General features: G+C 44.9%; 1 protein-coding gene and 2 non-coding genes across 10 annotated transcripts in view; 1 reads left to right on the top strand and 2 right to left on the bottom strand.

Annotated features, from left to right (window-relative positions):
- The window catches only part of LOC105474356 (solute carrier family 11 member 2), a 71,568-nt gene that overhangs the window by 22,095 nt on the left and 22,556 nt on the right, over positions 1-26,917 (bottom strand). For 3 of the 8 annotated variants that reach the window (XM_011728968.3, XM_071071712.1, XM_011728962.3), the window contains 4 exons: positions 9,972-10,043; positions 7,128-7,276; positions 4,056-4,181; positions 3,534-3,653 (listed from right to left, as the gene is read on the bottom strand). In XM_011728968.3, the coding sequence (XP_011727270.2) occupies positions 3,534-3,653; positions 4,056-4,181; positions 7,128-7,276; positions 9,972-10,005 (429 nt within the window). In that variant the 5' untranslated portion in view covers positions 10,006-10,043. Of the gene's footprint in view, positions 1-3,533; positions 3,654-4,055; positions 4,182-7,127; positions 7,277-7,773; positions 7,927-9,971; positions 10,044-12,218; positions 12,238-24,655; positions 24,788-26,608; positions 26,720-26,917 lie in introns of those variants that run through there. The other 5 variants (XM_011728965.3, XM_011728966.3, XM_011728967.2 and 2 more) reach the window with 5 other exon arrangements.
- Positions 10,277-10,339, top strand: LOC112425295 (U7 small nuclear RNA). The gene has a single exon (XR_003016365.1). It is a non-coding gene; the product is annotated as a U7 small nuclear RNA (small nuclear RNA).
- On the bottom strand, positions 13,363-13,470 carry LOC112425287 (U6 spliceosomal RNA). Its single transcript, XR_003016357.1, has one exon. It is a non-coding gene; the product is annotated as a U6 spliceosomal RNA (small nuclear RNA).

Genomic DNA, 26,917 nt, shown 5'->3' with positions numbered 1-26,917 from the left:
GGGTGACAGAGCGAGACTCCGTCTCAAAAAAAAAACCTTCACATGTATCCATCTCCAAACCTAAAATAAAAATTAAAGAAAAAAAAAATTATCCAGGCATGATGGCGTACGCCTGTAGTCCCGACTACCTGGGAGGCTGAGGCAGGAGGACTGCCTGAGCCCCAGTGGTCAAGGCTGCAGTGAGCTGTGATCATGCCACTGCACTCCAGAGTGGGCAACAGACAGAGCAAGACTGTCTCAACAAACCACCACCACAACAACAAAAAAGGTTGGAGTCACCTTTAATGTAATACCCAAGCAAGTGAAAAAGAACAGTATGCAAAAGGACTCAAGGGAAGATAGTTGGAATTGGGTGGCATATAACGAAGTTACAAACTAATCTGGCCAAACAATAGAGCTAAAAATCAAATTCAGTTATGCTGACTCACTGAAGCCAGAAAAAACACCTCCAGATAGCTAGGATTCAAAACATTTGTCAGGTCACCCATGGTAGCTCACACCTATAATCCCCGAACTTTGGGAGGCAGGCAGGAGGATTACTTGAGCCCAGGAGTTCAAGCCCAGGCTGGGTAACATGGTGAAACCCTGTCTCTACAAAAAATTTTACAAATAGCTGGGTATCATGGTGCATGCCTGTGGTCCCAGCTATTCAAGAGACTGAAGTAGGAAGGCTGCTTCTGCCTGGGAGGTCAAGGTTATAGTGAGCTATGATTGTGCCACTGAACTCTAGTCTGGGTAACAGGGCAAGACCCTATCTAATTAAAAAAAAAAAAAAAAAAAAAGGCCAGGCACAGTATCTCATATCTGTAATCCCAGCACTTTGGGAGGCTGAGGCAAGCGGATCACCTGAGGTCTGGAGTTTGAGATCAGCCTGGCCAACATGGTGAAACCCTGTCTCTATTAAAAATACAAAAATTAGCCAGGTATGGTGGTATGCACCTGTAATCCCAGTTACTCGGGAAGCTGAGAGAGGAGAATTGCTTGAACCTGGGAGGTCAAGGTTACAGTAAGCCAAGATCACACCACTGTACCCAAGCCTGGGTGACAAAGCGAGACTCGGTCTCAAAAAAAAAAAAAAAAAAAAAAAAAGAGAGCAGGCTGGGCGCGGTAGCTCACACCTGTAATCCCAGCACTTTCGGAGGCTGAGACGGGCAGATCACGAGGTCAGGAGTTTGAGACCAGCCTGGCCAACATAGTGAAACCTCATCTCTACTAAAAACACAAAAATTGGCTCAGCATGGTGGTGCACGCCTGGAGTCCCAGCTACTCAGGAGGCTGAGGCAGGAGAATCGCTTGAACCCGGGAGGCAGAGGTTGTGGTGAGCTGAGATCACACCACTGCACTCCAGGCTGGGCAACAGAGAGAGACTCCATCTCAAAAATACCTAAACAAGGCCAGATGCAGTGGCTCATGTCTGTAGTCCCAGCACTTTGGAAGGCTGAGGTGGGCGGATCACAAGGTCAGGAGTTTGAGATCAGCCTGGCCAACATGGTTAAACCCTGTCTCTACTAAAAATACAAAAATTAGCCAGGCATGGTGGCAGACACCTGTAATCCCAGCTATGCGGAAGGCTGAGGCAGGAGAAACGCTTGAAACTGAAGGCAGAAGTTGCAGTGAGCCGAGATCGCGCCACTGCACTCCAACCTGGGTGAAAGAGTGAAACTCCGTCTCAACAAAACAAAACAAAACAAAACAACAACCACAAAAACAACAAAAAAAGCAGGCCGGGCACAGTGGCTCATGCCTGTAATCCCAGCACTTTGGGAGGCCAAGGCTGGTGGATCACCTAAGGCCAGGAGTTCGAGACCAGCCTGACCAACATGGTGAAGCCTCATCTCTACTAAAAATACAAAAATTAGCCAGGCATGGTGGCACATGCCTGTAATCCCAGCTAGTCAGGAGGTTGAGGCAAGAGAATCACTAGAATCGCCTCACTGCAAGAGGCAGAGGCTGCAGTGAGCCAAGATCACACCACTGAACTCCAGCCTGGGCAACAGAGTGAGACTCTGTCTCAAAAAAAAAAAAAAAAAAAAATTATTATTACAAAATAAGCAACTATTAACATGTATGAAGAAAAAGAAGCTAGGCTTGGTGCAGCAGTTCATGCCTGTAGTCCCAGCACTTTGAGAAGCTGTGGTGGGAGGACTGCCTGAGCCCAGGAGTTTGAGACCAGCCTAGGCAACATAGCAATATCTCATCTCTACAAAAAAAAAAAAAATTAATTAGCTGGGTGTGATAGTCCTCGCCTGCGGTCCCAGCTACTTGGGAGGCTGAGGTGGGAGAATTGCTTGAGTCTGGGAGGTCAAGGCTGCAGTGAGCCATGATCACATCACTGCACCCCACCATGGGTGACAGATGAAGACTCCATCTCAAAAAATAAAAAGAAAGAAAAAGAAGCTAGAAGGATTATCAATTACCAAGGTTTTGTCTGTTTTTTAAAAATGTTACAGGTACATAGTAGCTGTATATAGTATCAGGCATATGGGATATTTTGATACAGGCATAAAATGTGTAATAATCACAACAGAGTAAATGGGGATATTACCAAGATTTTTTTATTTTTTTGAAAAGCAGATAAGGATACTTTTTGCTCACATCTAGGAAAAGAAACAAAACAAAAGACAAAGCTAAGTTAAAAATATCTTCCAGATATAGTGTTCATTCTTGCCTTAGGCAACGGTAAGAAAGGCCCAAAATGGGCCGGGCGCGGTGGCTCAAGCCTGTAATCCCAGCACTTTGGGAGGCTGAGACGGGCGGATCACGAGGTCAGGAAATCGAGACCATCCTGGCTAACCCGGTGAAACCCCGTCTCTACTAAAAAAATACAAAAAACTAGCCAGGTGAGATGGCGGGCGCCTGTAGTCCCAGCTACTTGGGAGGCTGAGGCAGGAGAATGGAGTAAACCCGGGAGGCAGAGCTTGCAGTGAGCTGAGATCCGGCCACGGCACTCCAGCCTGGGCCACAGAGCAAGACTCCGTCTCAAAAAAAAAAAAAAAAAAGAAAGGCCCAAAATGTCCAGAAGGAAGCTGTAGAGGACAGTGTAGCCCCCGGGGGGAAGGGAAACCGAAAAATAATTATTAGCAAATCCAAAGATCCTGCCACATATAGTTTGTAGTAAAAGGAAAAAAACTTACTTTTACAAAGTGATAGCAAAGTCAAACAAAAAAAGAAGATATATAAAATGCAAACTGATGGAGTACCATGGAGGTATGAATAAAAGTGCTTAAAGAGAGTATCCTCCTCCCTGTGGGCTGGGCATTGCTAGATACTGGAAGAAAGAGTGAATTGTAACACAGTTTTTCTAAGAAAACCTTCTAGGAAATGCGAGTCTTAAGTTAGATTTTGAAGGAGCGGGGAAAACATGGCCTGGCAGCAGGAGGAGCTACAGTATTTCCCTTGGTACCATCCGTCTTCAGGGCTACTGACCCCCAAGTCCTTGACTGTCTCACTATATCATGAGGCCAGCACATACTGCCAGACACAGAGATTTCTAAGGCATGAGTGAGAGACAAACAGGACAGTACATTGCTCACCTTGGGATACTGACGGTGGCATACTTCAGCAAGATGCAGCCCAGTGACCACTCCCAGTCTAGCTGCAAGCCGCTGGAGCAGCAGCCCCACAAGGGTGGCCAACAGAAGGATCCAGAGCAACTAAGAAGAACAAAATATCCTGTAACACTCATTGAACAACTGAGCTTTGTTTGTTTGTTTGTTTAGTTGTTATGCAACATGAGTGGTAAATACTGCATTCAGAAAAGAGCCCAGGTCAAGAATCAAATGACTTGAGTTTTATATCAGGTTTTGCACATGACCTGCTAAGTCACCTTGTACCTTTCTGAGCCTCAGTTTCTCCTATATGCAGTTTCTCCTTTGTTCAAGGAAACTATGTGGATAAAAATAAGATCAAATGGAAAGTACTTTACATATAAAAGCCACTGCCAATGAAGTATCTGCACGTAGCCCCTGAGGTTAGTATCCAACATGCAGGGTGGAGAAAAGGATGTGAGAGTGTATTGTGTGTTTAAAAGGACAGGGGTAGGAGTAGATGTTCACCTTAAATCCAGCCACTGCTCCAGACTGCAAATCGGATTCAATATTTCCTGGATCCAGGTAGGCAATGCTCATAAGAAAGCCTGGTCCGGTGAAAGCCCAGAGTTTACGAAAGCTAAAACAAGAGTACTATACAAGAGAGGAAAAGAGATTAAACTGAACATCACTATTGAACTACTGATCTAATTGATCTGTTATCACATATGAAGCAACAACACCAGCCTCACAAGAAAAAAGGATTTACAATGTCAGATATTGCATGTGTCCAAGTTTCACTTCCATTTCACCCACTTTTTATTAAGAAGCTGGCCACTTCTCTAAGTCAGAGCCCCTCCCTTACCTGCGGGTTCCATCAGCCTCTTATTCTAAAACTAGAATAACAGTATCGGTATCTCTGTGCCCAAACACTTCCCAAAAAGGACAAGAGCCACCATTTTAAAAAGGAAACAAGCCACGTGTGGTGGTGTGTGGTGTGTGCCTGTAGTCCAGCTACTCGGGACAGTGGGGAGAGCAACAAAAATAAAATGCTAAGCTTCCCCAACCAACTGAATGGATCCTCTTCTTGACCAAGGGCATTCCAAAGAAAACCTGAAAAACTAGTTCAGGCCATGATGGGAGGGAGAGGTCAGACAAACCTCATTATACCCCCTTCCCTTTGGAATTCTGACACCAATGACTAGCATTAAAACAGAGATCTTGGCCGGGTGGGCGCAGTGGTTCACACATGTAATCCCAGCACTTTGGGAGGCTGAGGCGGGTGGATCACCTGAGGTTGGGAGTTCGAGACCAGCCTGACCGACATGGAGAAACCTCATCTCTACTAAAAATACAAAATTAGGCAGGCATGGTGGCACATGCCTGTAATCCCAGCTACTTGGGAGGCTGACGCAGGAGAATCGCTTGAACCAAAGAGGAGGAGATTGTGGTGAGCTGGGATCGCAACATTGCACTCTAGCCTGGGCAACAAGAGTGAAACTCCCTCTCAAAACAAACAAACAAACAAGCAAAACCAGAGATCTTAAAACTGATAAAACACATCCCTTATAGCAATAACATGCCAAATTCCAACCAGACTCTAGCATACCATCACATGACAGATAACAGGCCCTGAAAGAAATCAAAGTATTTTACTCCAAAATATATGTCTTTGTATATTTTGAAATGACCCTGCAAAGCCATCTCTTATGAGCAAAACCTAGAATACGTAGAGAATCTCCTTCCCTTTCCAGGTCTTTTCCTGATCCAGGAGAGAATTAACTAGTAGTCTGGTACCTTTTTAAGTCTGATAAAAGACATTTACATCTATTTTCTCTGAAGCTTGTTACGTGGAGGCTTCACCTACATAATAAAAACCTTGGTCTCCACAACCCCTCATTTTAGACACTCCACAGCCCCTCATTTTACACCAGGTCTTTAGAAAATAACTCTTTCAACCAATTTCTTTTTTTATTTATTTTTATTTTTGTAGAGACAGGGTTTTGCCATGTTGTCCAGGCTGGTCTCAAACTCCTGGGCTTAAGCAATCCTCCCACTTCAGCCTCCAAAGTAGCTGGGACCACAGGTGTGCACTACCACACCCAACTATTTTCTTTTTTTTTTAAGTAGAGACAAGGTCTCATCATGTTGAACTCCTGGGCTCAAGCAATCCACCCACCTCAGCCTCCCAAAGTGCTGGAATTACACGCATGAGCCACTGCACCCAGCCTCAATCAACTTCCAAGCAGAAAATCTTTAAATCCACCTTTGACCTGAAAGGTGCCCCCTCCCCACTTCAAGTTGTCTTTCCTGATGGAACCGATGTACACCTTACATATATTGGCTGATGTTTGCCTGTAACTTCTGACCCCTAAAACGTATAAAATCAAGCTGTTACCCAACCACCTGTTCTCGGGACTTCCTGGGGCTGTGTCACGGGCCTTGGTCACTCATATTTGGCTCAGAATAAACCTCTTTAAATATTTCACAGAGTTTGACTCTTGTTTGTTTGTTTGTTTTGAGATGGAGTCTCACTCTGTCACTCAAGCTGGAGTGCAGTGGTACAATCTTGGCTCACTGCAGCCTCTGCCTCTCAGCTTCAAGTGATTCTCCAGCCTCAGTCTCCCGAGTAGCTGGGATTACAGGCACCCACCACTATGCCCAGCTAACTTTTGTAACTTTAGTAAAGACAGGGTTTCGCCATGTTGACCAAGTTGGTCTCGAACTCCTAACCTCAGGTGATCTGCCTGTCTCAGCCTCCCAAAGTGCTGGGATTCAGGTGTGAGCTGCTGCGCCCGACCTGTTTTGTTTTGGTTTTTGTTTTTGACAGGCAGTCTCATTTTGTTACCCAGAATGAAGTGCCATGGCATGATCTTGGCTCACTGCAACTTCTGCCTCCTGGGCTCAAGTGATCCTCCCACCTCAGCCTCCCGAGTAGCTGGAACTACAGGTGCACACCACCATGCCCAGATAATTTTTGTATTTTTTGTAGAGACCGGGTTTCACCATGTTGGCCAGGCTGGTCTTGAACTCCTAGGCTCAAGCGATCCTCCTTCCTTAGCCTCCCAAAGTGCTGGGATTATAGATGTGAGCCTGGGCCCAGCCAGAGTTTGACTCTTTTTCATCAACGAACAAGAGGAAGGATAGCTTGAGGCCAGGAGTTCAAGACCAGCCTGGGCAACATAGTGAGACCCTGTCTCTAAAAACAAAAATAAAAATAATGAGCCTGGCATAGTGGCATGCCATCTATAGTCCCAGCTACTGGGGAGGCTGAGGTGGGAGGATCACTTGACCCCAGGAATTCAAGGCTACAGTGAGCTATGGTTGTGCCACTGTACTGGAGCCTAGATGATGGAGCAAGATCCTGTCTGTAAAAAAAACATATAGATAGACAGACAGATAGATAGGTAGGCAGATAGATAGATATAGATAGATGTGTGTGTGTGTGTATGTGTATGTATATGTGTATATATATACAGTTTTCAGAGACTTCCAGCCAAAATTAGAGCTGAGGCTGCTGACCCTGAGCCATCCAGCAGATCTTTCACTCACAGGTTTTCCCCAGACCATAGTGCTCTCCTCCAAGGACCTGATACTAACCTCTTCCTCAGGAATGGAGATCTTCTCATTAAAGTAAGTGGCGAAGTACTCCTCTGAGTCCCCAGGGGACCGTGGAAGAGAGGGATTACTAGAGACAGGGTTGACAGTACCAAGACAGGCAGACTCCCCATGATCTCCAGAAACACTGTCTGAATTAACAGATTTGAAAATAAATTAGTAAAAAATGAACAAAATACACTAACAATTCATCCTTACTATACTGAAATTAAAATTAAATAGTTTAATACCTAAATGCACAAGAGACCAACCTGACTCTAGCTCAACTTATTTTGAATAGTTTATTTTTAATGTATATTTTATAATAAGTAATACATTCACATGGTTAAAAATTCAGGAAGTAAAAAATTTAGCCTACACTAAAAAAGTTATCTCCCTCCCCTCCCCCAGTCACTCAGCTCCCTAGATGAGTTTTAACTCACAATGGTTTTCCTATTTCCACACTTCTACTCCTACTTGGGAATTTTTAGAGCCATTTCATTTTCCTCTAAAAACACTGACATATGGGCTCAAAATATTACATTCCCAGACCAGCTCCTGGTAACCTAAAATCCTAGCTTTTAAAAGAAAAGAATTAGGCCCATCTAGCGAAATGTCCTCCCCACCTCCTATATTTGGTAGGACTTACTCAAAGAATTGTCCTTGGACATTATACCTCCGTCAGACTTCTCAAAAAAGGTGCAAGTTACAAAATCCTGCTACAATTCAGGCTAAACTCTGAAGCTGCAGCAAAACCACCAAGCAGGAACCCTTTGTACTCTGACTAAGGCTTGCAGTAAAGTGCCGCTGGTCACGGGGTACTGGCACCCTCGTGATGGCACGGCTCATCTCAGACTGATATCAGCGTTTCCCTGAGTTCTGCATTTTGCAGTCAATCTTTTTTTTTTTGAGACGGAGTCTCGCGCTGTGTCACCCAGGCTGGAGTGCAGTGGCACGATCTCGGCTCACTGCAAGCTCCACCTCCCAGGTTCACACCATTCTCCTGCCTCAGCCTCCTAGTAGCTGGGACTACAGGCGCCCGCCACCACGCCCGGCTAGTTTTTTGTATTTTTAGTAGAGACGGGGTTTCACCATGTTAGCCAGGATGGTCTTGATCTCCTGACCTCGTGATCCACCCGCCTCGGCCTCCCAAAGTGCTGGGATTACAGGCTTGAGCCACTGCGCCCGGCCTTGCAGTCAATCTTAAATACTGGGAAGCAGAACGTCTGGGAGAAAAGGGATAACCTGCCAGAAATACACAGAGGCTAGTTTGCTTCAGCCATCAAATGGCTATTTTGAATCACAAAGCTCTAATCTCTGCGTTTCCAATAAATCCTTAAAACCTCTAATTTAAACAAATAAGAGCTTTCTTCCTTCGGGAGCTGACTCATGTCATCTTAATTAAGCAGCTTTGAATTCATGAAGAAATTTATAGAAAAGGAACAGAAATTCCAAAGAAGAAGCTCAGATTTAGGAAGAAATAGTCAAAGCACTCAAGAAGCTCCAATCAAATACAGAGCGTAAGGTACTCGCCCTGTATTTTACCGCTCCATACACATCTGAAACACCAGGAAGTATCATGAGCAGTCAAAGCACACCAGAGGTTTTTATCCTGGGTCTGGGAATAATATTGTCCTTGTAAGCATTACTGCCAGAAACCAAATTACAACTAATCTTGGCTCAACTCAGAATTATAAAAAAGATATGAAGCAGGCCGGGCGCGGTGGCTCAAGCCTGTAATCCCAGCACTTTGGGAGGCCGAGACGGGCGGATCACGAGGTCAGGAGATCGAGACCATCCTGGCAAACACGGTGAAACCTCGTCCTACTAAAAAAACACACACACAAAAAAAACTAGCCGGGCGAGGTGGCGGGTGCCTGTAGTCCCAGCTACCCAGGAGGCTGAGGCAGGAGAATGGCGCGAACCCGGGAGGCGGAGCTTGCAGTGAGCCGAGATCACGCCACTGTACTCCAGCCTGGGTGACAGAGAGAGACTCTGTCTCAGAAAAAAAAAAAAAAAAAAAAAAGGATATGAAGCAGGTCTCTGGTTAAAAATCTGTTTTCAGGGCTGGGTGCGGTGGATCATGCCTGTAATCCCAGCACTTTGGGAGACCGAGACGGATGGATCACCTGAGGTCAGGAGTTCAAGACCAGCCTGACCAACATGGCAAAACCCCATCTCTACTAAAAATACAAAAAAAATTAGCCAGGCATGGCAGCAGGTGCCTGTAATCCCAGGTACTCGAGAGGCTGAGGCAGGAGAATTGCTTGAACCTGGGAGGCGGAGGTTGCAGTGAGCTGAGATAGTGCCACTGCGCACTAGCCTGGAAAACTAAAGCAAAACTCCGCCTCAAAAAAAAAAAAAAAAAAATTATGTTTTCAGGACAGGCACAGTAGCTCATGCTTGTAATCCCAGCACTTTGGGAGGCTGAGATGGGCAGATCACCTGAGGTTAGGAGTTCAAGACCAGCTTGTCAACAGGGCGAAACCCTGTCTCTACTAAAAATACAAAAATTAGCCAGGCATCGTGGCACGTGCCTTTAGTCCCAGCTACTTGGGAGGCTGAAGCAGGAGAATCACTTGAACTCAGGAGGCGGAGGTTGCAGTGAGCCGAGACTGCACCACTGCACTCCAACCTGGGCAACAGAGCAAGACTCCACTTCAAAAAAAAAAAAAAAAAAAATCCATTTTCATTTACAGCCTAAGTCACCAGATGGTGACTTTTGAATGGAATTGTTAGACTAGATGATGATAGATGATGACAAGAGGAAAAGTATGATAAATTTCTGTTACCAACATAAATCTAATTACAAATAAAATTAGGCAATAATACAAAGCAGTAAATTACCATCTGACATCTTCTGTTCAAGACCCAACACCATGGTGGATACCTGAGTGGCTGAATTCTTAGAATACGATTCTGGAAAGGAGAAAAGGGAGGGAGAAGAATTAGCAAGAACAAACTAACAAGTTCAAAACCAGCAGTTTGTTACTCTGTATGACTGAATCCTTACTATGAAAAAGAGTAATTCTTCTACTGAATTAGGTAACCTTGAAAATAATTACAGTTTTCAGATTATGACTGACAGATATTTAACAAAAATAGAAAAGCCTTAGTCAGGATTTTGCTGGCAAGACTTCAAAACCAAATTGAAGTGTTACAGCTCTTTTAGAATGTGTCTGGGCAGGGTTTCTGGTTTTCACTGTGAAACCCTTCACGGATGGCGAGGGGCGGTGGACAAATTGAACAGGAGGTATTTTAGTGAGACGGCAAATACCTTTTTTTTTTTTTTTTTTTGAGTCAGAGTTTTGCTCTGTCGCCGAGGCTAGAGTACAGCGGTGCAATCTCAGCTCACTGCAACTTCTGCCTCCTGGGTTCAAGTGATTCTCCTGCCTCAGACTCCCAAGTAGCTGGGATTACAGGTGCCTGCCACCACGCCTGGCTAATTTTTTGTATTTTTAGTAGAGACGGGGTTTCACCGTGTAAGCCAGGATGGTCCTAATCTCCTGACCTCATGATCCGCCCGCCTCAGCCTCCCAAAGTGCTGGGATTATAGGCATGAGTCAACGCGCCTGGCCAGGCAAATACTTCTTTAATTAGCATCTACACAGAGGCTGCTAGGCAAGTATCCAGTCTCTGCCTTTGCCTCCAAATTATCCCAAGTGTCTGAAGCCAGACACATTTCCCCCTATTTTATGAGAGTTTTTTTTCTTTTTTTTTTTTGAGATGGAGTCTCACTCTGTTGTCCAGGCTGGAGTGCAGTGGCACAACCTCAGCTCGCTGCAACCTCTGCCTCCTGGGTTCAGACAATTCCCCTGCCTCGGCCTCCCGAGTAGCTGAGATTACAGGCGTGTGCCACCATGCCCGGCTAATTTTTGTATTTTCAGTAGAGACAGGGTTTCACCATGTTGGCCAGGCTGCTCTCAAAGTCCTGACCTTGTGATCCACCCGCCTCAGCCTCCCAAAGTGCTGGGATTACAGGCATGAGTCACCACGCCCAGCCAAAGATATTTTATGAGTTTTTAAGGACAGAGATCTATAATTCTCTTTGGTCTAAAATATGTAATTTAAGTTCATGGTCAGTCTTCTAGAAAGGGTGGGAAAAAGCACCATACGAGCATACTGGTAGTGGAGAGCCACTATTTGGCAGCCTCAAATGTTCCTGAGAAAGTAAAGTCTACAGCTATAATGTTCCAGACCTCATTCCTCAACCCTCTGACAACTAGAAGAAACTAGTCACCCGCGGCCCAGCCCCTCCTGGGCTCTTCAAGAGAGCTGAAGCACCAGCAGGATTAAGCACAGTGTGCAGGATGCCAGCCTTTGTCTATAGGTCCTGTACTAAGCAACCTGCAGTGGGGTGGGTGGAGTCGGGAGTGGGGTGGAAGTTCCAGATGTCCATTATCCTGTTAAGTTTAATTGGGAGGGAGGATGTTAGCAAGCTCACTTGGGCACAGATCTATGGCATATTCTCCATTGAGCCTCACCAATAAGGCTATTTTTTTAAAAAAATTTTCAATCTTATTATTATCTACTTCTCAGTTGATTTCAAATTTAGAAAGGGAAGGACAACATAGTATTTATTGATAAGCCCCTCCTTAAATCCCAATAATAACTGTCCTACTGGAGAAGTGACGAAGCCTCGCTTAATGATATTTTACTGCTTAAATCTAGTCTTTTTTCCACCCTTGTCCCTTATATGTTGTTCCTACACGAACAATCTTCTACTTGCTGTTTCGGGTTTTGGGTAATCTTTCTATCTACCAACATATTCTGTACTTACAGAATTACAGAATTCAGACCAGAAAGGAGCTTTTTTCTTTTTAGGTTTCATCTGTCTTCTGGGGCTCATATACCACCACCTGCTAATTTGGAAAACATAATCCTTCCTCTCTAGAGTCACCAACGCCAAGTATTATATTACAACGGACAAGTAGCCATGTCTCTCCTGTCAGGTTTTAAGCCACTAGATGACTAAACATCAGCCAACAGCCCCCAATAATACTGACTAAATTCAACCCCTCTTTCAGTCAATTACAATAACACCTCTCCTAAAGGGGATTTACATATATGACCACTTAGAGTAGCAGTACTCACTTGGATTCCGATCACAGCACAGCCCCTTCATTCCCGGCAAAGGCTTTTTACTTTTGTTTTACATATAATTCTAATAAACTAATGTTATCAGGTTATTTTAACCCACAATAAATTGGAAACCACAAATCGGATCTGGAACTATGCATAGCTCCTCTAGGAAAAGAGGAACTTGGCACACTGAGGAATCAAAAAACTCAAGTACGTCAATTAGTCTTGGGCAATTTGGTATGAGGCAAACAATTCTTCCTTATAAGTCAATCAGTTCTGAGAATATTATTACAAGTATAACAACTCAAGTTTCCAATTGTGGCCCTGATCACAATGAGGTAAATGAATTAAATTGCTTTTTTTTTTTTTTGAGACAGAATTTCACTCTTGTCACCTAGGCTGGAGTGCAATGGCGTGATCTCGGCTCGCTGCAACCTCTGCTTCCTGGGTTCAAGTGATTCTCCTGCCTCAGCTTCCGAAGTAGCTGGGATCAAAGGTGCCCACTACCAAGCCCGGCTAATTTTTTTTTTTTTTTTTTTAGTAGAGATGGGGTTTCACCACGTTGGCCAGGCTGTAAATCACTTTTGTAATGATGATTAATATCCCGTTTAAGGCATTGGAAAATCAGCTGGGAATGGTAGTGCATGTCTGTGGTGCCAGCTACTGGGGATACTGAACTAGCAGGACTGCTTGAGCCTGTGGGTCAAGGCTGCGGTGAGCCATGATTGCACCACCGCACTCCAGCCTGGGAGATACAGCGAGGCCTTGTCTAAAAAAGAAGAAAAAGAAGACACAGAAATGTCTCATACATCTGAGGAAGATTTTTATCCAAAATAGGCAAAACAGTCCTTAAAAGTTTTTAATTTTTTTTGAGATGGAGTCTCACTCTGTCGCCCAGGCTGGAGTGCAGTGGTGTGATCTCAGCTCACTGCAACCTCTAACTCCTGGGTTCAAGCGATTCTCCTACCTCAGACTCTCGAGTAGCTGGGATTACAAGCACATGCCACCACATTCAGTTAATTTTTCTATTTTTAGTAGAAATGGGGTTTTGCCAGGCTGGTCTCAAACTCCTGACTTCAGGTGATCCACCCGCCTCGGCCTCCCAAAGTGCTGGGATTATAGGCATGAGCCACTGCCCCAGGCCAAAAATTTTTCTTTTAATATAGAACACTTCACAAATTTGCGTGTCATCCTTGTGCAGAGAGGCCATGCTAATCTTCTCTTGATTGTTCCAATTTAGTATACGTGCTGCTGAAGCAAGCACCAAAATAGGCTTTTAAAAGTTGTATTTTAAAAGCAAACAATTAAGGTAATAGTGTGATCTTCCCAAGATTGTAGTCTGCAAATATTTTTAGACAGAAATATTTCATGATAAAATGTTAAATAATTGGCCGGGTGCGGTGGCTCACATCTGTAATCCCAGCACTTTGGGAGGCCGAGGCGGGTGGATCATGAGGTCAGGAGATCGAGACCATCCTGGCTAACACAGTGAAACCCCGTCTCTACTAAAAATACAAAAAACTAGCCGGGCGTGGCGGGCGCCTGTAGTCCCAGCTACTCGGGGGGCTGAGGCAGGAGAATGGCGTGAACCTGGGAGATGAAGCTTGCAGTGAGCTGAGATTGCGCCACTGTACTCCAGCCTGGGCGACAGAGCGAGACTCCTCTCAAAAAAAAAAAAAAAAAAAAAAGTTAAATAATTATTAGTGGTATTCTAAGTTCATTCCTATACCAAGTACATACAGAGCTGTTCAAATACAAAAAGTTTCACTTCTCTCTGAAATCTCAAGAATGAATTATTTCAAGAAAGAAAACAAATTCTAGATTCCGGCCTTTCCAACAAAGCTTTTAGTCAGCGAACTACATGTTTCATTACAGTGCCTACAGAATAAAACTTGGGCTTGGGGTCAGACATGGTGGCTCACGTCTCTAATCCCACCACATTGGGAGGCTGAAGTGGGCAGATCACCTGAAGTCAGGAGTTCAAGACCAGCCTGGCCAACATGGGTGAAACCCCATCTCTACCAAAAATACAAACATTAGCCAGGCGTGGTGGCAGGTGCCTGTAATTCTAACTACCGGGGTGGCTGAGGCATGAGAATCGTTTGAACCCAGGAGGTGGAGATTGCAGTGAGCCAAGATCGTGCCACCACACTCCAGCCTGGGTGACAGAGTAAAACTCCGTCTCAAAAAAAAAAAAAAAAAAAATTAATAAAACTAGGGAGGGACCGGGCGCAGTGGCTCACACCTGTAATCCCAGTACTTTGGGAGGCTGAGGCAGGCGGATCACCTGAGGTCAGGAGTTCAAGAACAGCCTGACCAACATGGAGAAACCCCATCTCTACTGAAAATATAAAATTAGCTGGGCATGGTAGCGCACGCCTCTAATCCCAGCTACTCGGGAGGCTGAGGCAGAAGAATCGCTTAAACCTGGGAGGCGGAGGTTGCAGTGAGCCGAGATCGTGCCACTGCACTCCAGTCTGGGCAACAGAGCAAGACTCCATCTCATAAAAAATAAATAATTAAATAATTAAAAAAAAAAAAAAAAAAAAAAAAAAACTAGGGAGGGAATAGAAAGGGCCAGGCCAGTTATGCATAGCATTTAAGTCTCCATGAAAATTTATGACCCATATGGAAGCAGTAAGTTAATGTTAAGACAGTTTTGCTCTCCAGGGCTGTAGCACCAGGTTGTTTCAGTTACTTTGTCACATTAGGGAAAAGATCCAGAGTTAGGACACAAGCAGCCAGAATCAACCCAGCAACACTTTGATAAGTAACCATCACAATTACGATTAATACTGGTTTGATATTCTAGCTCACCCCTAACCATAAAGCGTCACCTTCTCTTAAACCCATTAAGTTTCTTCCTATTGAACAGCAATTGACAGAAAAAAAAAATGGCACTCATGGTTAAATGTAATATGACTATTTTATCCCATTCTCCTGCCTCAGCCTCCCTAGTAGCTGGGATTACAGGTGCGTGCCACCATGCCCAGCTAATTTTTGTATTTTTAGTAAAGACAGGGTTTCACCATGTTGGCCAAGATGGTCTCAATCTCCTGACCTCGTGTTCCGCGCCCCTCAATCCTCCCACCTCAGCCTCCTGAGTAGCTGGGACTACAGGCACATGCCAACATGCCTGGCTAATTTTGTATTTTTTATTGCGATGAGGTTTCACCATGTTGCCCAGGCTGGTCTCAAACTCCTGAGCTCAAGCGATCCACCCATCTCAGCCTCCCAAAGCGCTAGGGTTACAGGCGTGAGCCACCGCACCCAGCCTATTTTATCCCATTCTCTAACAAAAGTTGTAAGACTGGCTAGCTGTAGTTGCTCATGCCTGTAATCCTAACACTTTGGGAGGCGAAGGCAGGTGGATCGCTTGAGCCCAGGAGTTCAAGACCAGCCTGGGCAACATAGTGAAACTCCATCTCTACAAAATATACAAAAATTAGCTAGGTGGAGGCCGGACACGGTGGCTCACACCTGTAATCCCAGCACTTTGGGAGGCTGAGGCAGGTGGACCACCTGAGGTCAGGAGTCTGAGGCCAGCCTGGCCAACATGTTGAAACCCCATCTCTACTAATAATACAAAAATTAAAGCTAGGCACAGTGGCTCATGGCTGTAATCCCAGCACTTTGGGAGGCTGAGGCGGGCAGATCATGAGGTCAAGAGCTCGAGACCAGCCTGGCCAAGATGGTGAAACCCTGTCTCTACTAAAGATACAAAAATTACCCGGGCATGGTGGCACGCACCTGTAATCCCAGCTACTCAGGAGGCTGAGGCAGGAGATTCACTTGAACCTGGGAGGTGGAGGTTGCAGTGGGCCGCAATCGCACCATTGCACTCCAGCCTGGACGGCAGGGCGAGACACCATCTCAAAAAAAAAAGAAATAGCCGGGTGTGGTGGTGAACGCCTGTAATCCCACCTACTGGGCAGGCTAAGGCAGGAGAATCACTTGAACCCGGGAAGTGGAGGTTGCAGTGAGCAGATATCGTGCCACTGCACTCCAGCCTGGGTGACAAGAGCAAAACACTGTCTCAAAAAAAAAATTAGTTGGCTGTGGTGGTGGGCATCTGTAGTCCCGGGAGGCTAAGGTGGGAGGATCACCTGAGTCCAGGAGGTCAAGGCTGCAGTGAGTGGTGATCAGGCCACTGCACTCCAGCCTGGGTGACAAGGCAAGACCCTGTCTCAAAAAAAAAAAAAATGTTGTAAGACTGTTTTACAAGATAAAAATGTTAACAAAATTTTATTTTCTGTCTAAACTTTCAAAAGTCTACATATTCTTTGATCTAGCAATTTTACTCCTAAAAATGTATTCTTAAAAAAAAAAAAAAAGCAAAAAGTACTCATCAACGAAATATGTACAAGGATATTTCCCACAGCATTGTTTGTAGTATGAAAAGACTATAAACAACCTCAATATTAGTAGAGGACTGGTTGAATAAACCATGCACATTCATTGGACACAATACCATGCAACCACTATAAATAAGATGATCTATCACGTATTGATAGGAAACAATCTCTAAAATATTATATGTTGTCAAGTCAAAAAGCCAATTTGTTGAGCAGCATGTTATCATGTATGTAGCAAAAAGAAAAATGAGAAAACACACACGTACACATACAATCCCCAAAGGACACACCAAAAACTGGTAATAAAGGCCATCCCTGCGAGAAGGAAGGAGTAGGAGAGCCCAAATGAGGTCATGTGAAAGGAAAACCTCTCACTGAATACACACTGTATACCTTATGCACATAAAAAAAAGTTTTACCAGGTACATGTATTATTTGCCTTTTAAAAAATGTCAAGGTCATATAGATTCACTCAGCTTCTCAACAAACACTTTAGGGATGTTCAGTTGAACTCTCTGATAAAGCTTCTGCAATAGATAATCAGAAGTCTACAGCTGTCTAGTTGGCAGGTATTTACTGCCTTCAGTCTAACTTACTACTAGTTTGTTTTAGTGCCACCTAAATGCAAAATATTAAAAATCCCCTCTCAGAAAAGCATTCCTGACTCCTTAATTTGGCTTAAGTGGCTTCTCCACATTCCCTGAAGGCACCCACTGCTTACCACTGTCATTACTCTTACCACATTTTCTTGAAATCATCCATTCCTTGGTACCACTCTTACAACTTTTCTGCAAGTTTGAAATTACATGAAAATTAAGTTACCCCCCAAAACACATATTAGCTATAATAAATTCTAACATCTAATTAACAGTAATTCTGTATATTCGCTTAGCATTTATAAGAACTCTAGAAGAACAATTTGGGTAGCCCAAACCTGTTTTAAAAACTGCCCCTAGGCGGGGCGCGGTGGCTCAAGCCTGTAATCCCAGCACTTTGGGAGGCCGAGACGGGCAGATCACGAGGTCAGGAGATCGAGACCATCCTGGCTGACACGGTGAAACCCCGTCTCTACTAAAAAATACAAAAACTTAGCCGGGCCAGGTGGCGGGCGCCTGTAGTCCCAGCTACTCGGGAGGCTGAGGCAGGAGAATCTCTTGAACCCGGGAGGCGGAGCTTGCAGTGAGCTGAGATCTGGCCACTGCACTCCAGCCTGGGCGACAGAGCGAGACTCCGTCTCAAAAAAAAAAAAAAAAAAAAAAACTGCCCCTGGCCGGCCGGGCGCGGTGGCTCACGCCTGTAATCCCAGCACTTTGGGAGGCCGAGATGGGCGGATCACGAGGTCAGGAGATCGAGACCATCCTGGCTAACACGGTGAAACCCCGTCTCTACTAAAAATACAAAAAAAATTAGCCGGGCGCGGTGGCGGGTGCCTGTAGTCCCAGCCACTCAGGAGGCTGAGGCAGGAGAATGGCGTGAACCCGGGAGGCGGAGCTTGCAGTGAGTGGAGATTGCACCACTGCACTCCAGCCTGGGCAACAGAGCAAGACTCCGTCTCAAAAAAAAAAAAAAAAAAAAAAAAAAAAAAAAAAAAACCTGCCCCTGGCCAGGCAGGGTGCTTCATGCCTGTAATCCCAGCACTTTGGGAGGCTGAGGCGGTGGATCACTTACGGTCAGGAGTTCGAGACTGTCCTGGCCAACATGACGAAACCCCGTCTCTATTAAAAATACAAAAATTAGCCAGGCGTGGGTGCCTGTAATCCCAGCTACTGGGAGACTGAGGCAGGAGAATCACTTGATCCTGGAAGGTGGAGGTTGCAGTGAGCCGAGATCATGCCACTGCACTCCAGCCTGGGGAACAGAGCAAGACTCCATCTCAAAAATAAAATAAAATAAAAACTGCCCCTAAGAAACTTTGAAATACTGAATATTAATATATACAACTTAAACATTTTTTTTTAATCTACGGTTAAAACCAAAGTTTAGGCCGAGTGCAGTGGCTCAAGCCTGTAATCCTAGCATTTTGGAAGGCCGAGGCGAGCAGAGTTCGATGCCAGCCTGGGCAACACGGCAAAACCCCATCCGTACAAAAAAAATACAAAAATTAGCTGGGCGTGGTGGTGCGTGCTACTTGGGAGACTGAGGTGGACAGACTGCTTGAGCCTGAGAGGTTGTGACTGCAGTGAGCCGTGATCAGGGCACCCCAGCCTAGGCTACAGAGCAAGACTCTGTCATAAATAAATAAACAGTTTGGGTTTGAAATCATTCGTTTTTGTATAAAATTCCCCTATAGAGAATAAAGGTACACAAAACTATCTCACCAGTCTTACAGCTGAAAAGGTCTCCCGAAAATTAATTGTAAGGTTTAGAGAGGAATGTTTTTAAATACAGTTCGTTAATTCTTTCCTCCTTTTTTTCATCACCTTCCTCACCTCAATAAAATCAAAGACAACATTAAATACGGAAAGAACTTTCACAGAATCAGCCAAAAAGGTGTCTACATGGAAGTAACTGATGAAATAAATGCTAGCAAGAATGTGTTCAAGCTACATGGCAAAGCCACCTCTTCCTCTTGACACTGTTCAGTTCATTCTTCCTTAGGCACTGTTCAGTGCCAGAGACATGCTAGTGACAAAAGAGAAACTGCTAGGTGCACACATCAAGGCTTAGTGACACCCAAAGTGTTTATTAGAGAATAACAAATAATTCTGATCTTTTCAAAATTCTATTTGTCCTAAAGAAAATGAAAAGGTTTCTAGATTCTTCTAAAATTCTCTTTTCCCTAATGGTCTATTTCAAGGCCAAAGTACTTGACAGTTCTACTGAACCATTACTGTATTATTAACACAACACCTTGTTGTACCAGGCGCTCTTCATGAAGGTGGGCTCCTGCCATTTGGATGACTGAGAGTCAACAAAACTTTTTGAAATATTCTAGCAGTTCAAACAGAGCTAATTATTTTCTGAACCCTATGTATTTTAATGAGGAAGGTTATTATCACTTTTTTAAAATAAGAGATTATTACTCTTCCTCTATTTTTCCATTGTAGGTCATGATGAAGCAACATTTTGTGAGTCTTCTATTAAAAATATCCATCCAATTAGTTTTTTAGTTTATTTGTTTGTTTGTTTGAGATAGGGTCTTGCTCTCTGTTGCCCACACTGGAGTGCTGTGGGCATGGTCTCAGCTCACTGTAGCTTCAACCTCCTGGGCTCAAGTGATCCTCCCGCCTCAGCCTCCCTAGTAGCTGGGACTAGAGGCATGCGCCATGCCCCACCAATTTTTGCATTTGTTGTAGAGACATGGTTTCACCATGTTGCCCAGGCTGGTCTTGAACTCCTAGGGCCAGGGGATCCATCCACCTCAGCCTTCCAAAGGGCTGGGATTACAGGTAGGAGCCACCGTGCCCAGCCCAATTAGTTCTAAAACTCAATCTGCTCCCATTCGAGGTGTGGGGAAAGAAACAGCTTAGAATAGGCATGTGAATTTCCAAATTGTTCTTGAACGTGTAAAGTCTGGTATTGTTTTTTATCTTATGTTTTGAGACAGGGTCTTACAGAACAATTATTTACATATTTCCAGCCTCCCAGGCTAGAGTGCAGTTGCACAATCCTAGGCTCAAGCGATTCTCCCACCTCAGCCTCCCAAGTAGCTGAGACTACAGGCATGTATCACCACAGCTGACTTTTTATTTTTTTGTAAAGGTGGGGTCTTGCTATGTTACCCAGGCTGGTTTCAAACTCCTGGGCTCAAGTGAGGTATTATTTTTTACATTGGAGTAAGTTTATCCTGTTTTTCTCTTATTAAAATGAATTTGATATAAAATGATACCTAGAAAAAAAGTCAGGTTGAAGACTGATTATGTGTACTTCATGGTAAACAGTGAAAAGCCCCTGTGGTAAGCATTCGTTTTAGAAAAAGGCCTCAAAACTCTAATCCTCTCTATTCAAGTGGGTAATACTAGAATATCTTCAACCAAAAGCCACACAAACACACCCAGTTTATAAAGTACAAACAGTGCTGCTATTATACAATGCGCTTAACATGAACCAGTCTCTCTCTCTCTTCAGATACAGTCAGGCCTCTGTAACCCTGGGTTCCACATTTGTGGTTTCAAACAACTGCAAATCAAAAAGATTTGGGGGTTAAAAATGGTTGCTTGTGCCTGTACTGAACATACACACCATTTTTTCTTGTTATTATTCCCTAAATAATACAGAACAATTATTTACACAGCAATTACATTGTATTAAGTATTATAGGCCCAGCGCAGTTGCTCACAGCTCCCAGCACTTTGGGAGGCTGAGGCAGCCCAGAAATTTGAGACCAGCCTGGGCAACACAGTGAGACACTGTCTCTACAAAAAATTTAAAAATTAGCCATGTGTGATGGCCACATGTCTGTAGTCCCAGCTACTCAGGAGGCTAAGGTGGGAGGATCTCTTGAGCCCAGGAAGTCAAAGCTGCAGCGAACCGTGATTGCACCACTACACTCCAGCCTGGATGACAAAGCAAGACCCTGTCTAAAAAAAAAGTGGGAAGTGGGAGATTATAATTGATATAACTAATCTAGAGGTGATTTTTAAGTACATGGGACAATGTACATAGGTTAAATGCAAATACTACGCCATTTTATGGGGACTTAAGCATCATCCCAGGATTTTGGTATGCGTGTGAGTGAGGTCCTGGAACCAATTCTTTACAGATACCAAAGCGTACTTTGCATGCCCTAATAATAATCTCAAAATTAGAGACATCCTATGTAATTTGGAAAACCACAATTTTGGGCCAGGCACAGTGGCTCACGCCTGTAATGCCAGCACTTTGGGAGACTTAGGGAGGTGGATCATTTGAGGTCAGGAGTTCAAGACCCGCCTGGCCAACATGGTGAAACCCCATCTCTACTAAAAATACAACAATTAGCCAGATAGTAGCGGCACGCGCCTGTAATCCCAGCTACTTGAGAGGCTGAGGCAGGAGAATCGCTTGAGCCTGGGAAGCGGAGGTTGCGGTGAGCTGAGATCATGCCACTGCACTCCAGTCTGGCTGACATAGTGAGACTCTGTCTCAAAAAAAAAAAAAGACAACCACAACTTCAACTCAACACCAAATTTGCTGTTTCTCATCTGAGCTGGACTTCTAAGTCTGTTTTGTAGCTGAATGAAAAACGTGACATTGAGACCATCTTAAGATAAAGAAAAAAGAAAGGCCGGGCGCGGTGGCTCAAGCCTGTAATCCCAGCACTTTGGGAGGCCGAGACGGGTGGATCACGAGGTCAGGAGATTGAGACCATCCTGGCTAACACGGTGAAACCCCGTCTCTACTAAAAAATACAAAAAACTAGCCGGGCGAGGTGGCGGGCGCCTGTAGTCCCAGCTACTCGGGAGGCTGAGGCAGGAGAATGGCGTAAACCCGGGAGGCGGAGCTTGCAGTGAGCCGAGATCGCGCCACTGCACTCCAGCCTGGGTGACAGAGCCAGACTCCGTCTCAAAAAAAAAAAAAAAAAGAAAAAGAGAAAGTGGAGAAAATGTTAGGAAGGAAGAAGAGGAGTGGGGAGGAAGATGTAGGGAGGAATAGTACAGTTGATAATGAAACCAGCTGCCTGGGTGTCAAAAACGATAACAGTTGGGAGAAATGTGGCCAGGCTGTCAAGGAGTACTTATCTTTTCGACAAAAATATCACACATCAACCAGAGACATCAGAATTGGAAGGGGCTGGTACCCATTAAATACAACTCTTCACTCTCTCCCATCAGTGCTGTTGAGGTTTAACCAGCTTCCAAATCTCCCTGAATGCTCACAAGTCAGGGTCACTAAAGTCTTACTTCCAGTGACTATAGCTTCGTGTTTGTTCTTCCCAACTCTCACAGGGTGAGCTTCCTCTGAACTTCCTCCTAACCAGAAGTTTACAGCAGTGTGTTTCCTTTTGGGGGACAAACCTGGCCTCCTGATCTGACACCTCTATCATGGAACAAAATGCCAAGCTCTGTGGACAATTTCAAAGACCCCTTTCTACTTGAATAAGAAAATTCCCTATTAGACTGGCCATGGTGGCTCACACCTGTAATCCCTCAGCACTTTGGGAAGCTGAGGCAGGAGGATTGCGTGAGCCCAGAAGTTTGAGACCAGCCTGGGCAACAGAGTGAGAAACCCAGTCTCTATTAAAAAAAAAAATTACTTTTTTCAAAAAAAGAAAATCCCCTATTAAACCAGACTATACCTACTTCTTGCCTCAGAAAATATGTTTTGCCTTCACACTTAAGTAGCTTTTCTCTGACATATATGAAGAATTTTCATTAGATTACATTCAACCCATTTTTCCTAATGATGGATATTGGCTCCCAAATGATGCAGATTGACCTTAACAACTTTAAGTAAATATTGTCCTCAAAGTTTCTTTTCCTAAAAGCAAAGAAAAATTAAGACAACATATACTACCAGATTCTCCAGCCTTTAACAAGCCTCCTTTTGCTCTTTGAAACCTGGTAAAGTTTTAATAATTAACTTGTAGCTTTCTTCTTTCATCTCCTAGGAGTTTTAACAGCTATCAGCTTAGTAGAGATGAGACCAAAACAAACACAAACCTCATACAAAATGACTTACCGGCAATAGGCACCAGAACAAGACTAAAAACCCTAATTTGTTCCTTATGCCAAAAAATATAAATTACTTTAACTTGAAATTAGAAGTGGAAGAGAAGTTAGGCAATAAATATATTTTGGTCATTCCTGGCCAATTGTTTTATATTCCATTATGATTTCATTACAATATACTTTATTATATACATGTCATTTTATTGTATCTAGAATATTCCTGATGATGCCTGGAAGGCTCTTCTTTGTGTCTCAAGGGGCCAATTAATGTAAATTGCTCATTAAATGTTTGTTAAATTATAAAAAGAATAAATGGCAAGGCTGGGCAACAGTGGCTCATGGCTGTAATCCCAGCACTTTGGGAGGCCAAGGCAGGACTGCTTGAGCCTAGGAGTTCAAAACCAGCCTGGGCAATATAGTGAGAACTCAACTCTACAAAAAAATTAACAATTAGCTAAGCGTGGTGGCGCAAGCCTGTAGTCCCAGCAACTCAGGAGGCTCTAGTGGGAGGATCGCTTAAGCCTGGGACGTGGAGGTTGCAGTGAACCAATATTGCACCACTGTACTCCAGCCTGGCAAGAGAGCAAGACCCTGTCTCCAAAAAATAAAAATAAAGAATAAATGGCAGCCAGTAAGTGAGACCCGGTCTGCATCTTCTAATCCATTACATTCCGCTCATTCAAATGCCCCTACCTTTTTTCCCAGAATGTTTTACTCAAACTACAGAGCCTCATAGAGATGATAATAATGACAATATTAGGGCAGTAGACTTCCCTTTCTGCCTCAAACACACTCACTTCTTTAAAGGTGTCACTCCCATGCCTCTTAGGCAAAAACAGATTTCAAAGACATTGTCCTTCACTCTCACCAGGCCAACTTCCAACTTTAAATCCTAAAGAAGTATTAAACTGGTTGGGCACTGTGGCTGGCACTCATGGGCTCAAGACAGCCTGGGAAACCTAGTGAGACTCCATCTTCACAAAAAAATTTTTTTAATTAGTCAGGGGTGGTGGCATGCACCTGTACTCCCAGCTACTAGGGAGGCTGTGGCAGGAGGATCACTTGAGCCTGGAAGGTCAACCCTGCAGTGAGCTATGATCATGCCACTGTACTCCAGCCTGGGTTACAGAGCCAGACCTTGTCTTGGGGAAAGAAAAAAAGTCTTGAACTCTCTTATTCCAAAACTAAACAACTAAACTTATATCATCTGCACTTCAACTAAATTTGGCCAGCATACTGCTGCAGTAAGCAATTTTTTTTTCATAAAGTTTCTCATTTTCTGACTAGTTCCTAATAATGCTATGTGTATGAATAGCAGCTTCCTTGAAGGGAAGAATTAGAAGACAAAGCAGTCTTCCACTAGAGTATCCCAGATAGCACCACGAGAATATGAGAGGGCTTTTTAAGGTCATAGGAAGGACAGAAATCTGTCAGCAGACATTTGTATGTATGTGCATGGTGAGGAGGCAGAGAATAAAGATGTCTTTGATTCAACAACACTCACCCAAATACTTAGCACTGAAAGTCAAACAAGAAAGATCCGGCAGGGTCCAGTGGCTCACGCCATCCCAGCACTTTGGGAGGCCGACGCAGGTGGATCACTTGAGGTCAGGAGTTCCAGACCAGCCTGGCCAACATGGTGAAACCCCGTCTCTACTAAAAATACCAAAAAAAAAAAAAAAAAAAAAAAAAAAAATTAGCCGGGCATCAGGAGGCTAAGGCAGGAGAATCGCTTGAACCCAGGAGGCAGAGGTTGCAGTGAGCCGAGATCGCGCCATTGCATTCCAGCCTGGGCAACAAGAGCGAAACTCTGTATCAAAAGATCCTACTTTGTAGATATAATTCTCTAACTTTCACTGAATCATAACGGAACCAAAGCTGCTTACTAGCTTTGTAGAGTAATCCAAGGGACCACTGCTGATTTCCTAACAGTAGAGTAAGATTAGATTCATAAGAAGTTTCCCCATTCCTTAACAAGAAGTGCTGCCAGGCTACCCAGAAATTCCCCTCCCGAGTCCCACTGCTGCCGTTCCGGAAACATGAGAAACCAAGTATGCTGCAATCATGGACTTTTTAGTACTGGCTCCAAAATAAACTGCGAGGGCCAAGCAAGACTGTCAATGAACTATTGTCCAATGAAAAAATAAACAACCGAAGGTCTCAGGTTTCATTTACCTAACACAGGTATCACCATAAATGACCTAGTATAATGACAGTTTCCAACCGTATTTAATAAAACAAACACGCAGCAGAAATCCTTTAGTCACTTGTAACTACACTATACCCTCAGATCAAAGTTAATCATGTCAATGGAAAGTATAGGCCGGCGGGTTCCCTGGTGATAGGTCATGATACTCTGAGCAAAGAGTAAGTAATAAGGTTAGAATTCTTTAGAAGTGTTGAGGGGAAAGAAGGTAACAATAACAAAAACTCCACGTCAGGAACTGTTCTAAGTACTTTGTTGTTTATTAACTAATTTCATACCAACAATCCTCTAAGATTGATATTATCAATCCCCATTTTAAGTACGTGGAACAAAAGAACAAAGAGGCAAACAACTTGTTCAAAGATTTACAAAGCCAAGAAATTATGCGAACTGGTGACGCTTCGGGTTCCAGAAGTCAATGTATACATAGCTTCTCCAGTTTTCACCAACAGTGACTAAAATTGGGGCCAGCGAGTTTTTAGAAGCCTGTCTCTCCTTGCAAACTCTCCTTCCAGATAATTTTTGCTTTTGCAAGAGATGTCACATTTAAGCGGTAGCTTTAAAAGTGGGGACACATGAAACGAACGGCTGGGAGAGCCATCCAGCCCACTTACATATGTGCAATATTCCCCTGCAGAAAAACCCTGCTCATTGGAGCCTGGAATCCAGAGGGTCCCTGAGAGCTGCACAAACAGCCTTAAAAACCAATCTACCCACAACCACGGAACCGCCTATGCAGGCTATTCACACAGAAGGCGCTCCCTGGAAGTCGGTTAGGCTATAATGAGTCTTTTGTTGAAGCGGGGCGGCGGGAGGCCCCGGAAAGCAGCCCGGCCCCCTGCGGCGCCGACAAGGAGGCCCCGAGAGACCTTGCCCTGTGCCGGTCGGCCTCTTTCACGGCGTCGAAGCAGGTCAGCGCACCCCGACCACGGGCCGGCGCGCCATCCGGTGCAGCTGGGAGTTGGGCCATGTGTCCTAGGCCGCGGCGGGGAAGGGGCGAGACCCCCGCGACCGTCGGCGTTCCCTCCCTGCCCCCATCTTTGGGTCTTCCTCTGAATGTCGCTGCTCCATCAGTCCTGGACTCCGGGCCTGAGGCCCTCCCTGCCCACACCTCCCCTCACAGCCCCGCACGGCGAGCCGGTTTCGCATCCTAGTCCCGGACCTGACCCCCGACACGGGCCCTCGAGCCGCCCCGCGCCCCTCCCTGTCCGCGAGCAGAATCCGTGACCCCTGACCTTGCCTTCCCCTCACCTTACCAGGTCCGCAACCACCTGACACGCCGCCCCCGAGCTGACGGCTCCATATTCCGGGAGCCAGCGCCAAGCTGGCCAACGCCCTCCCCTCCCCGCGATTGGCCGATAGGACAGCAGCCGCACATCCCTATTGGTTGGAGTCCCCGCAGCGGCCGGGACGCGTGGCCCGCCGACTGAGGACCGAGGCTCCGCCCACGCGGAGTCTGAATGGGGCGGCCCCTGGGGCCCCCAGCGGGAGCTGCATGCTGCATAGTTGCTGCTTGCTCTGGCCAGAACCACACAGCCCGTGGGCTGGGGAGCTCCCGTC

This window comes from Macaca nemestrina, chromosome 10, assembly GCF_043159975.1.
Source record: "Macaca nemestrina isolate mMacNem1 chromosome 10, mMacNem.hap1, whole genome shotgun sequence".
Classification (NCBI taxonomy): Eukaryota; Metazoa; Chordata; class Mammalia; order Primates; family Cercopithecidae; genus Macaca; species Macaca nemestrina.
This window is presented reverse-complemented; position numbering and strand designations above follow the sequence as displayed.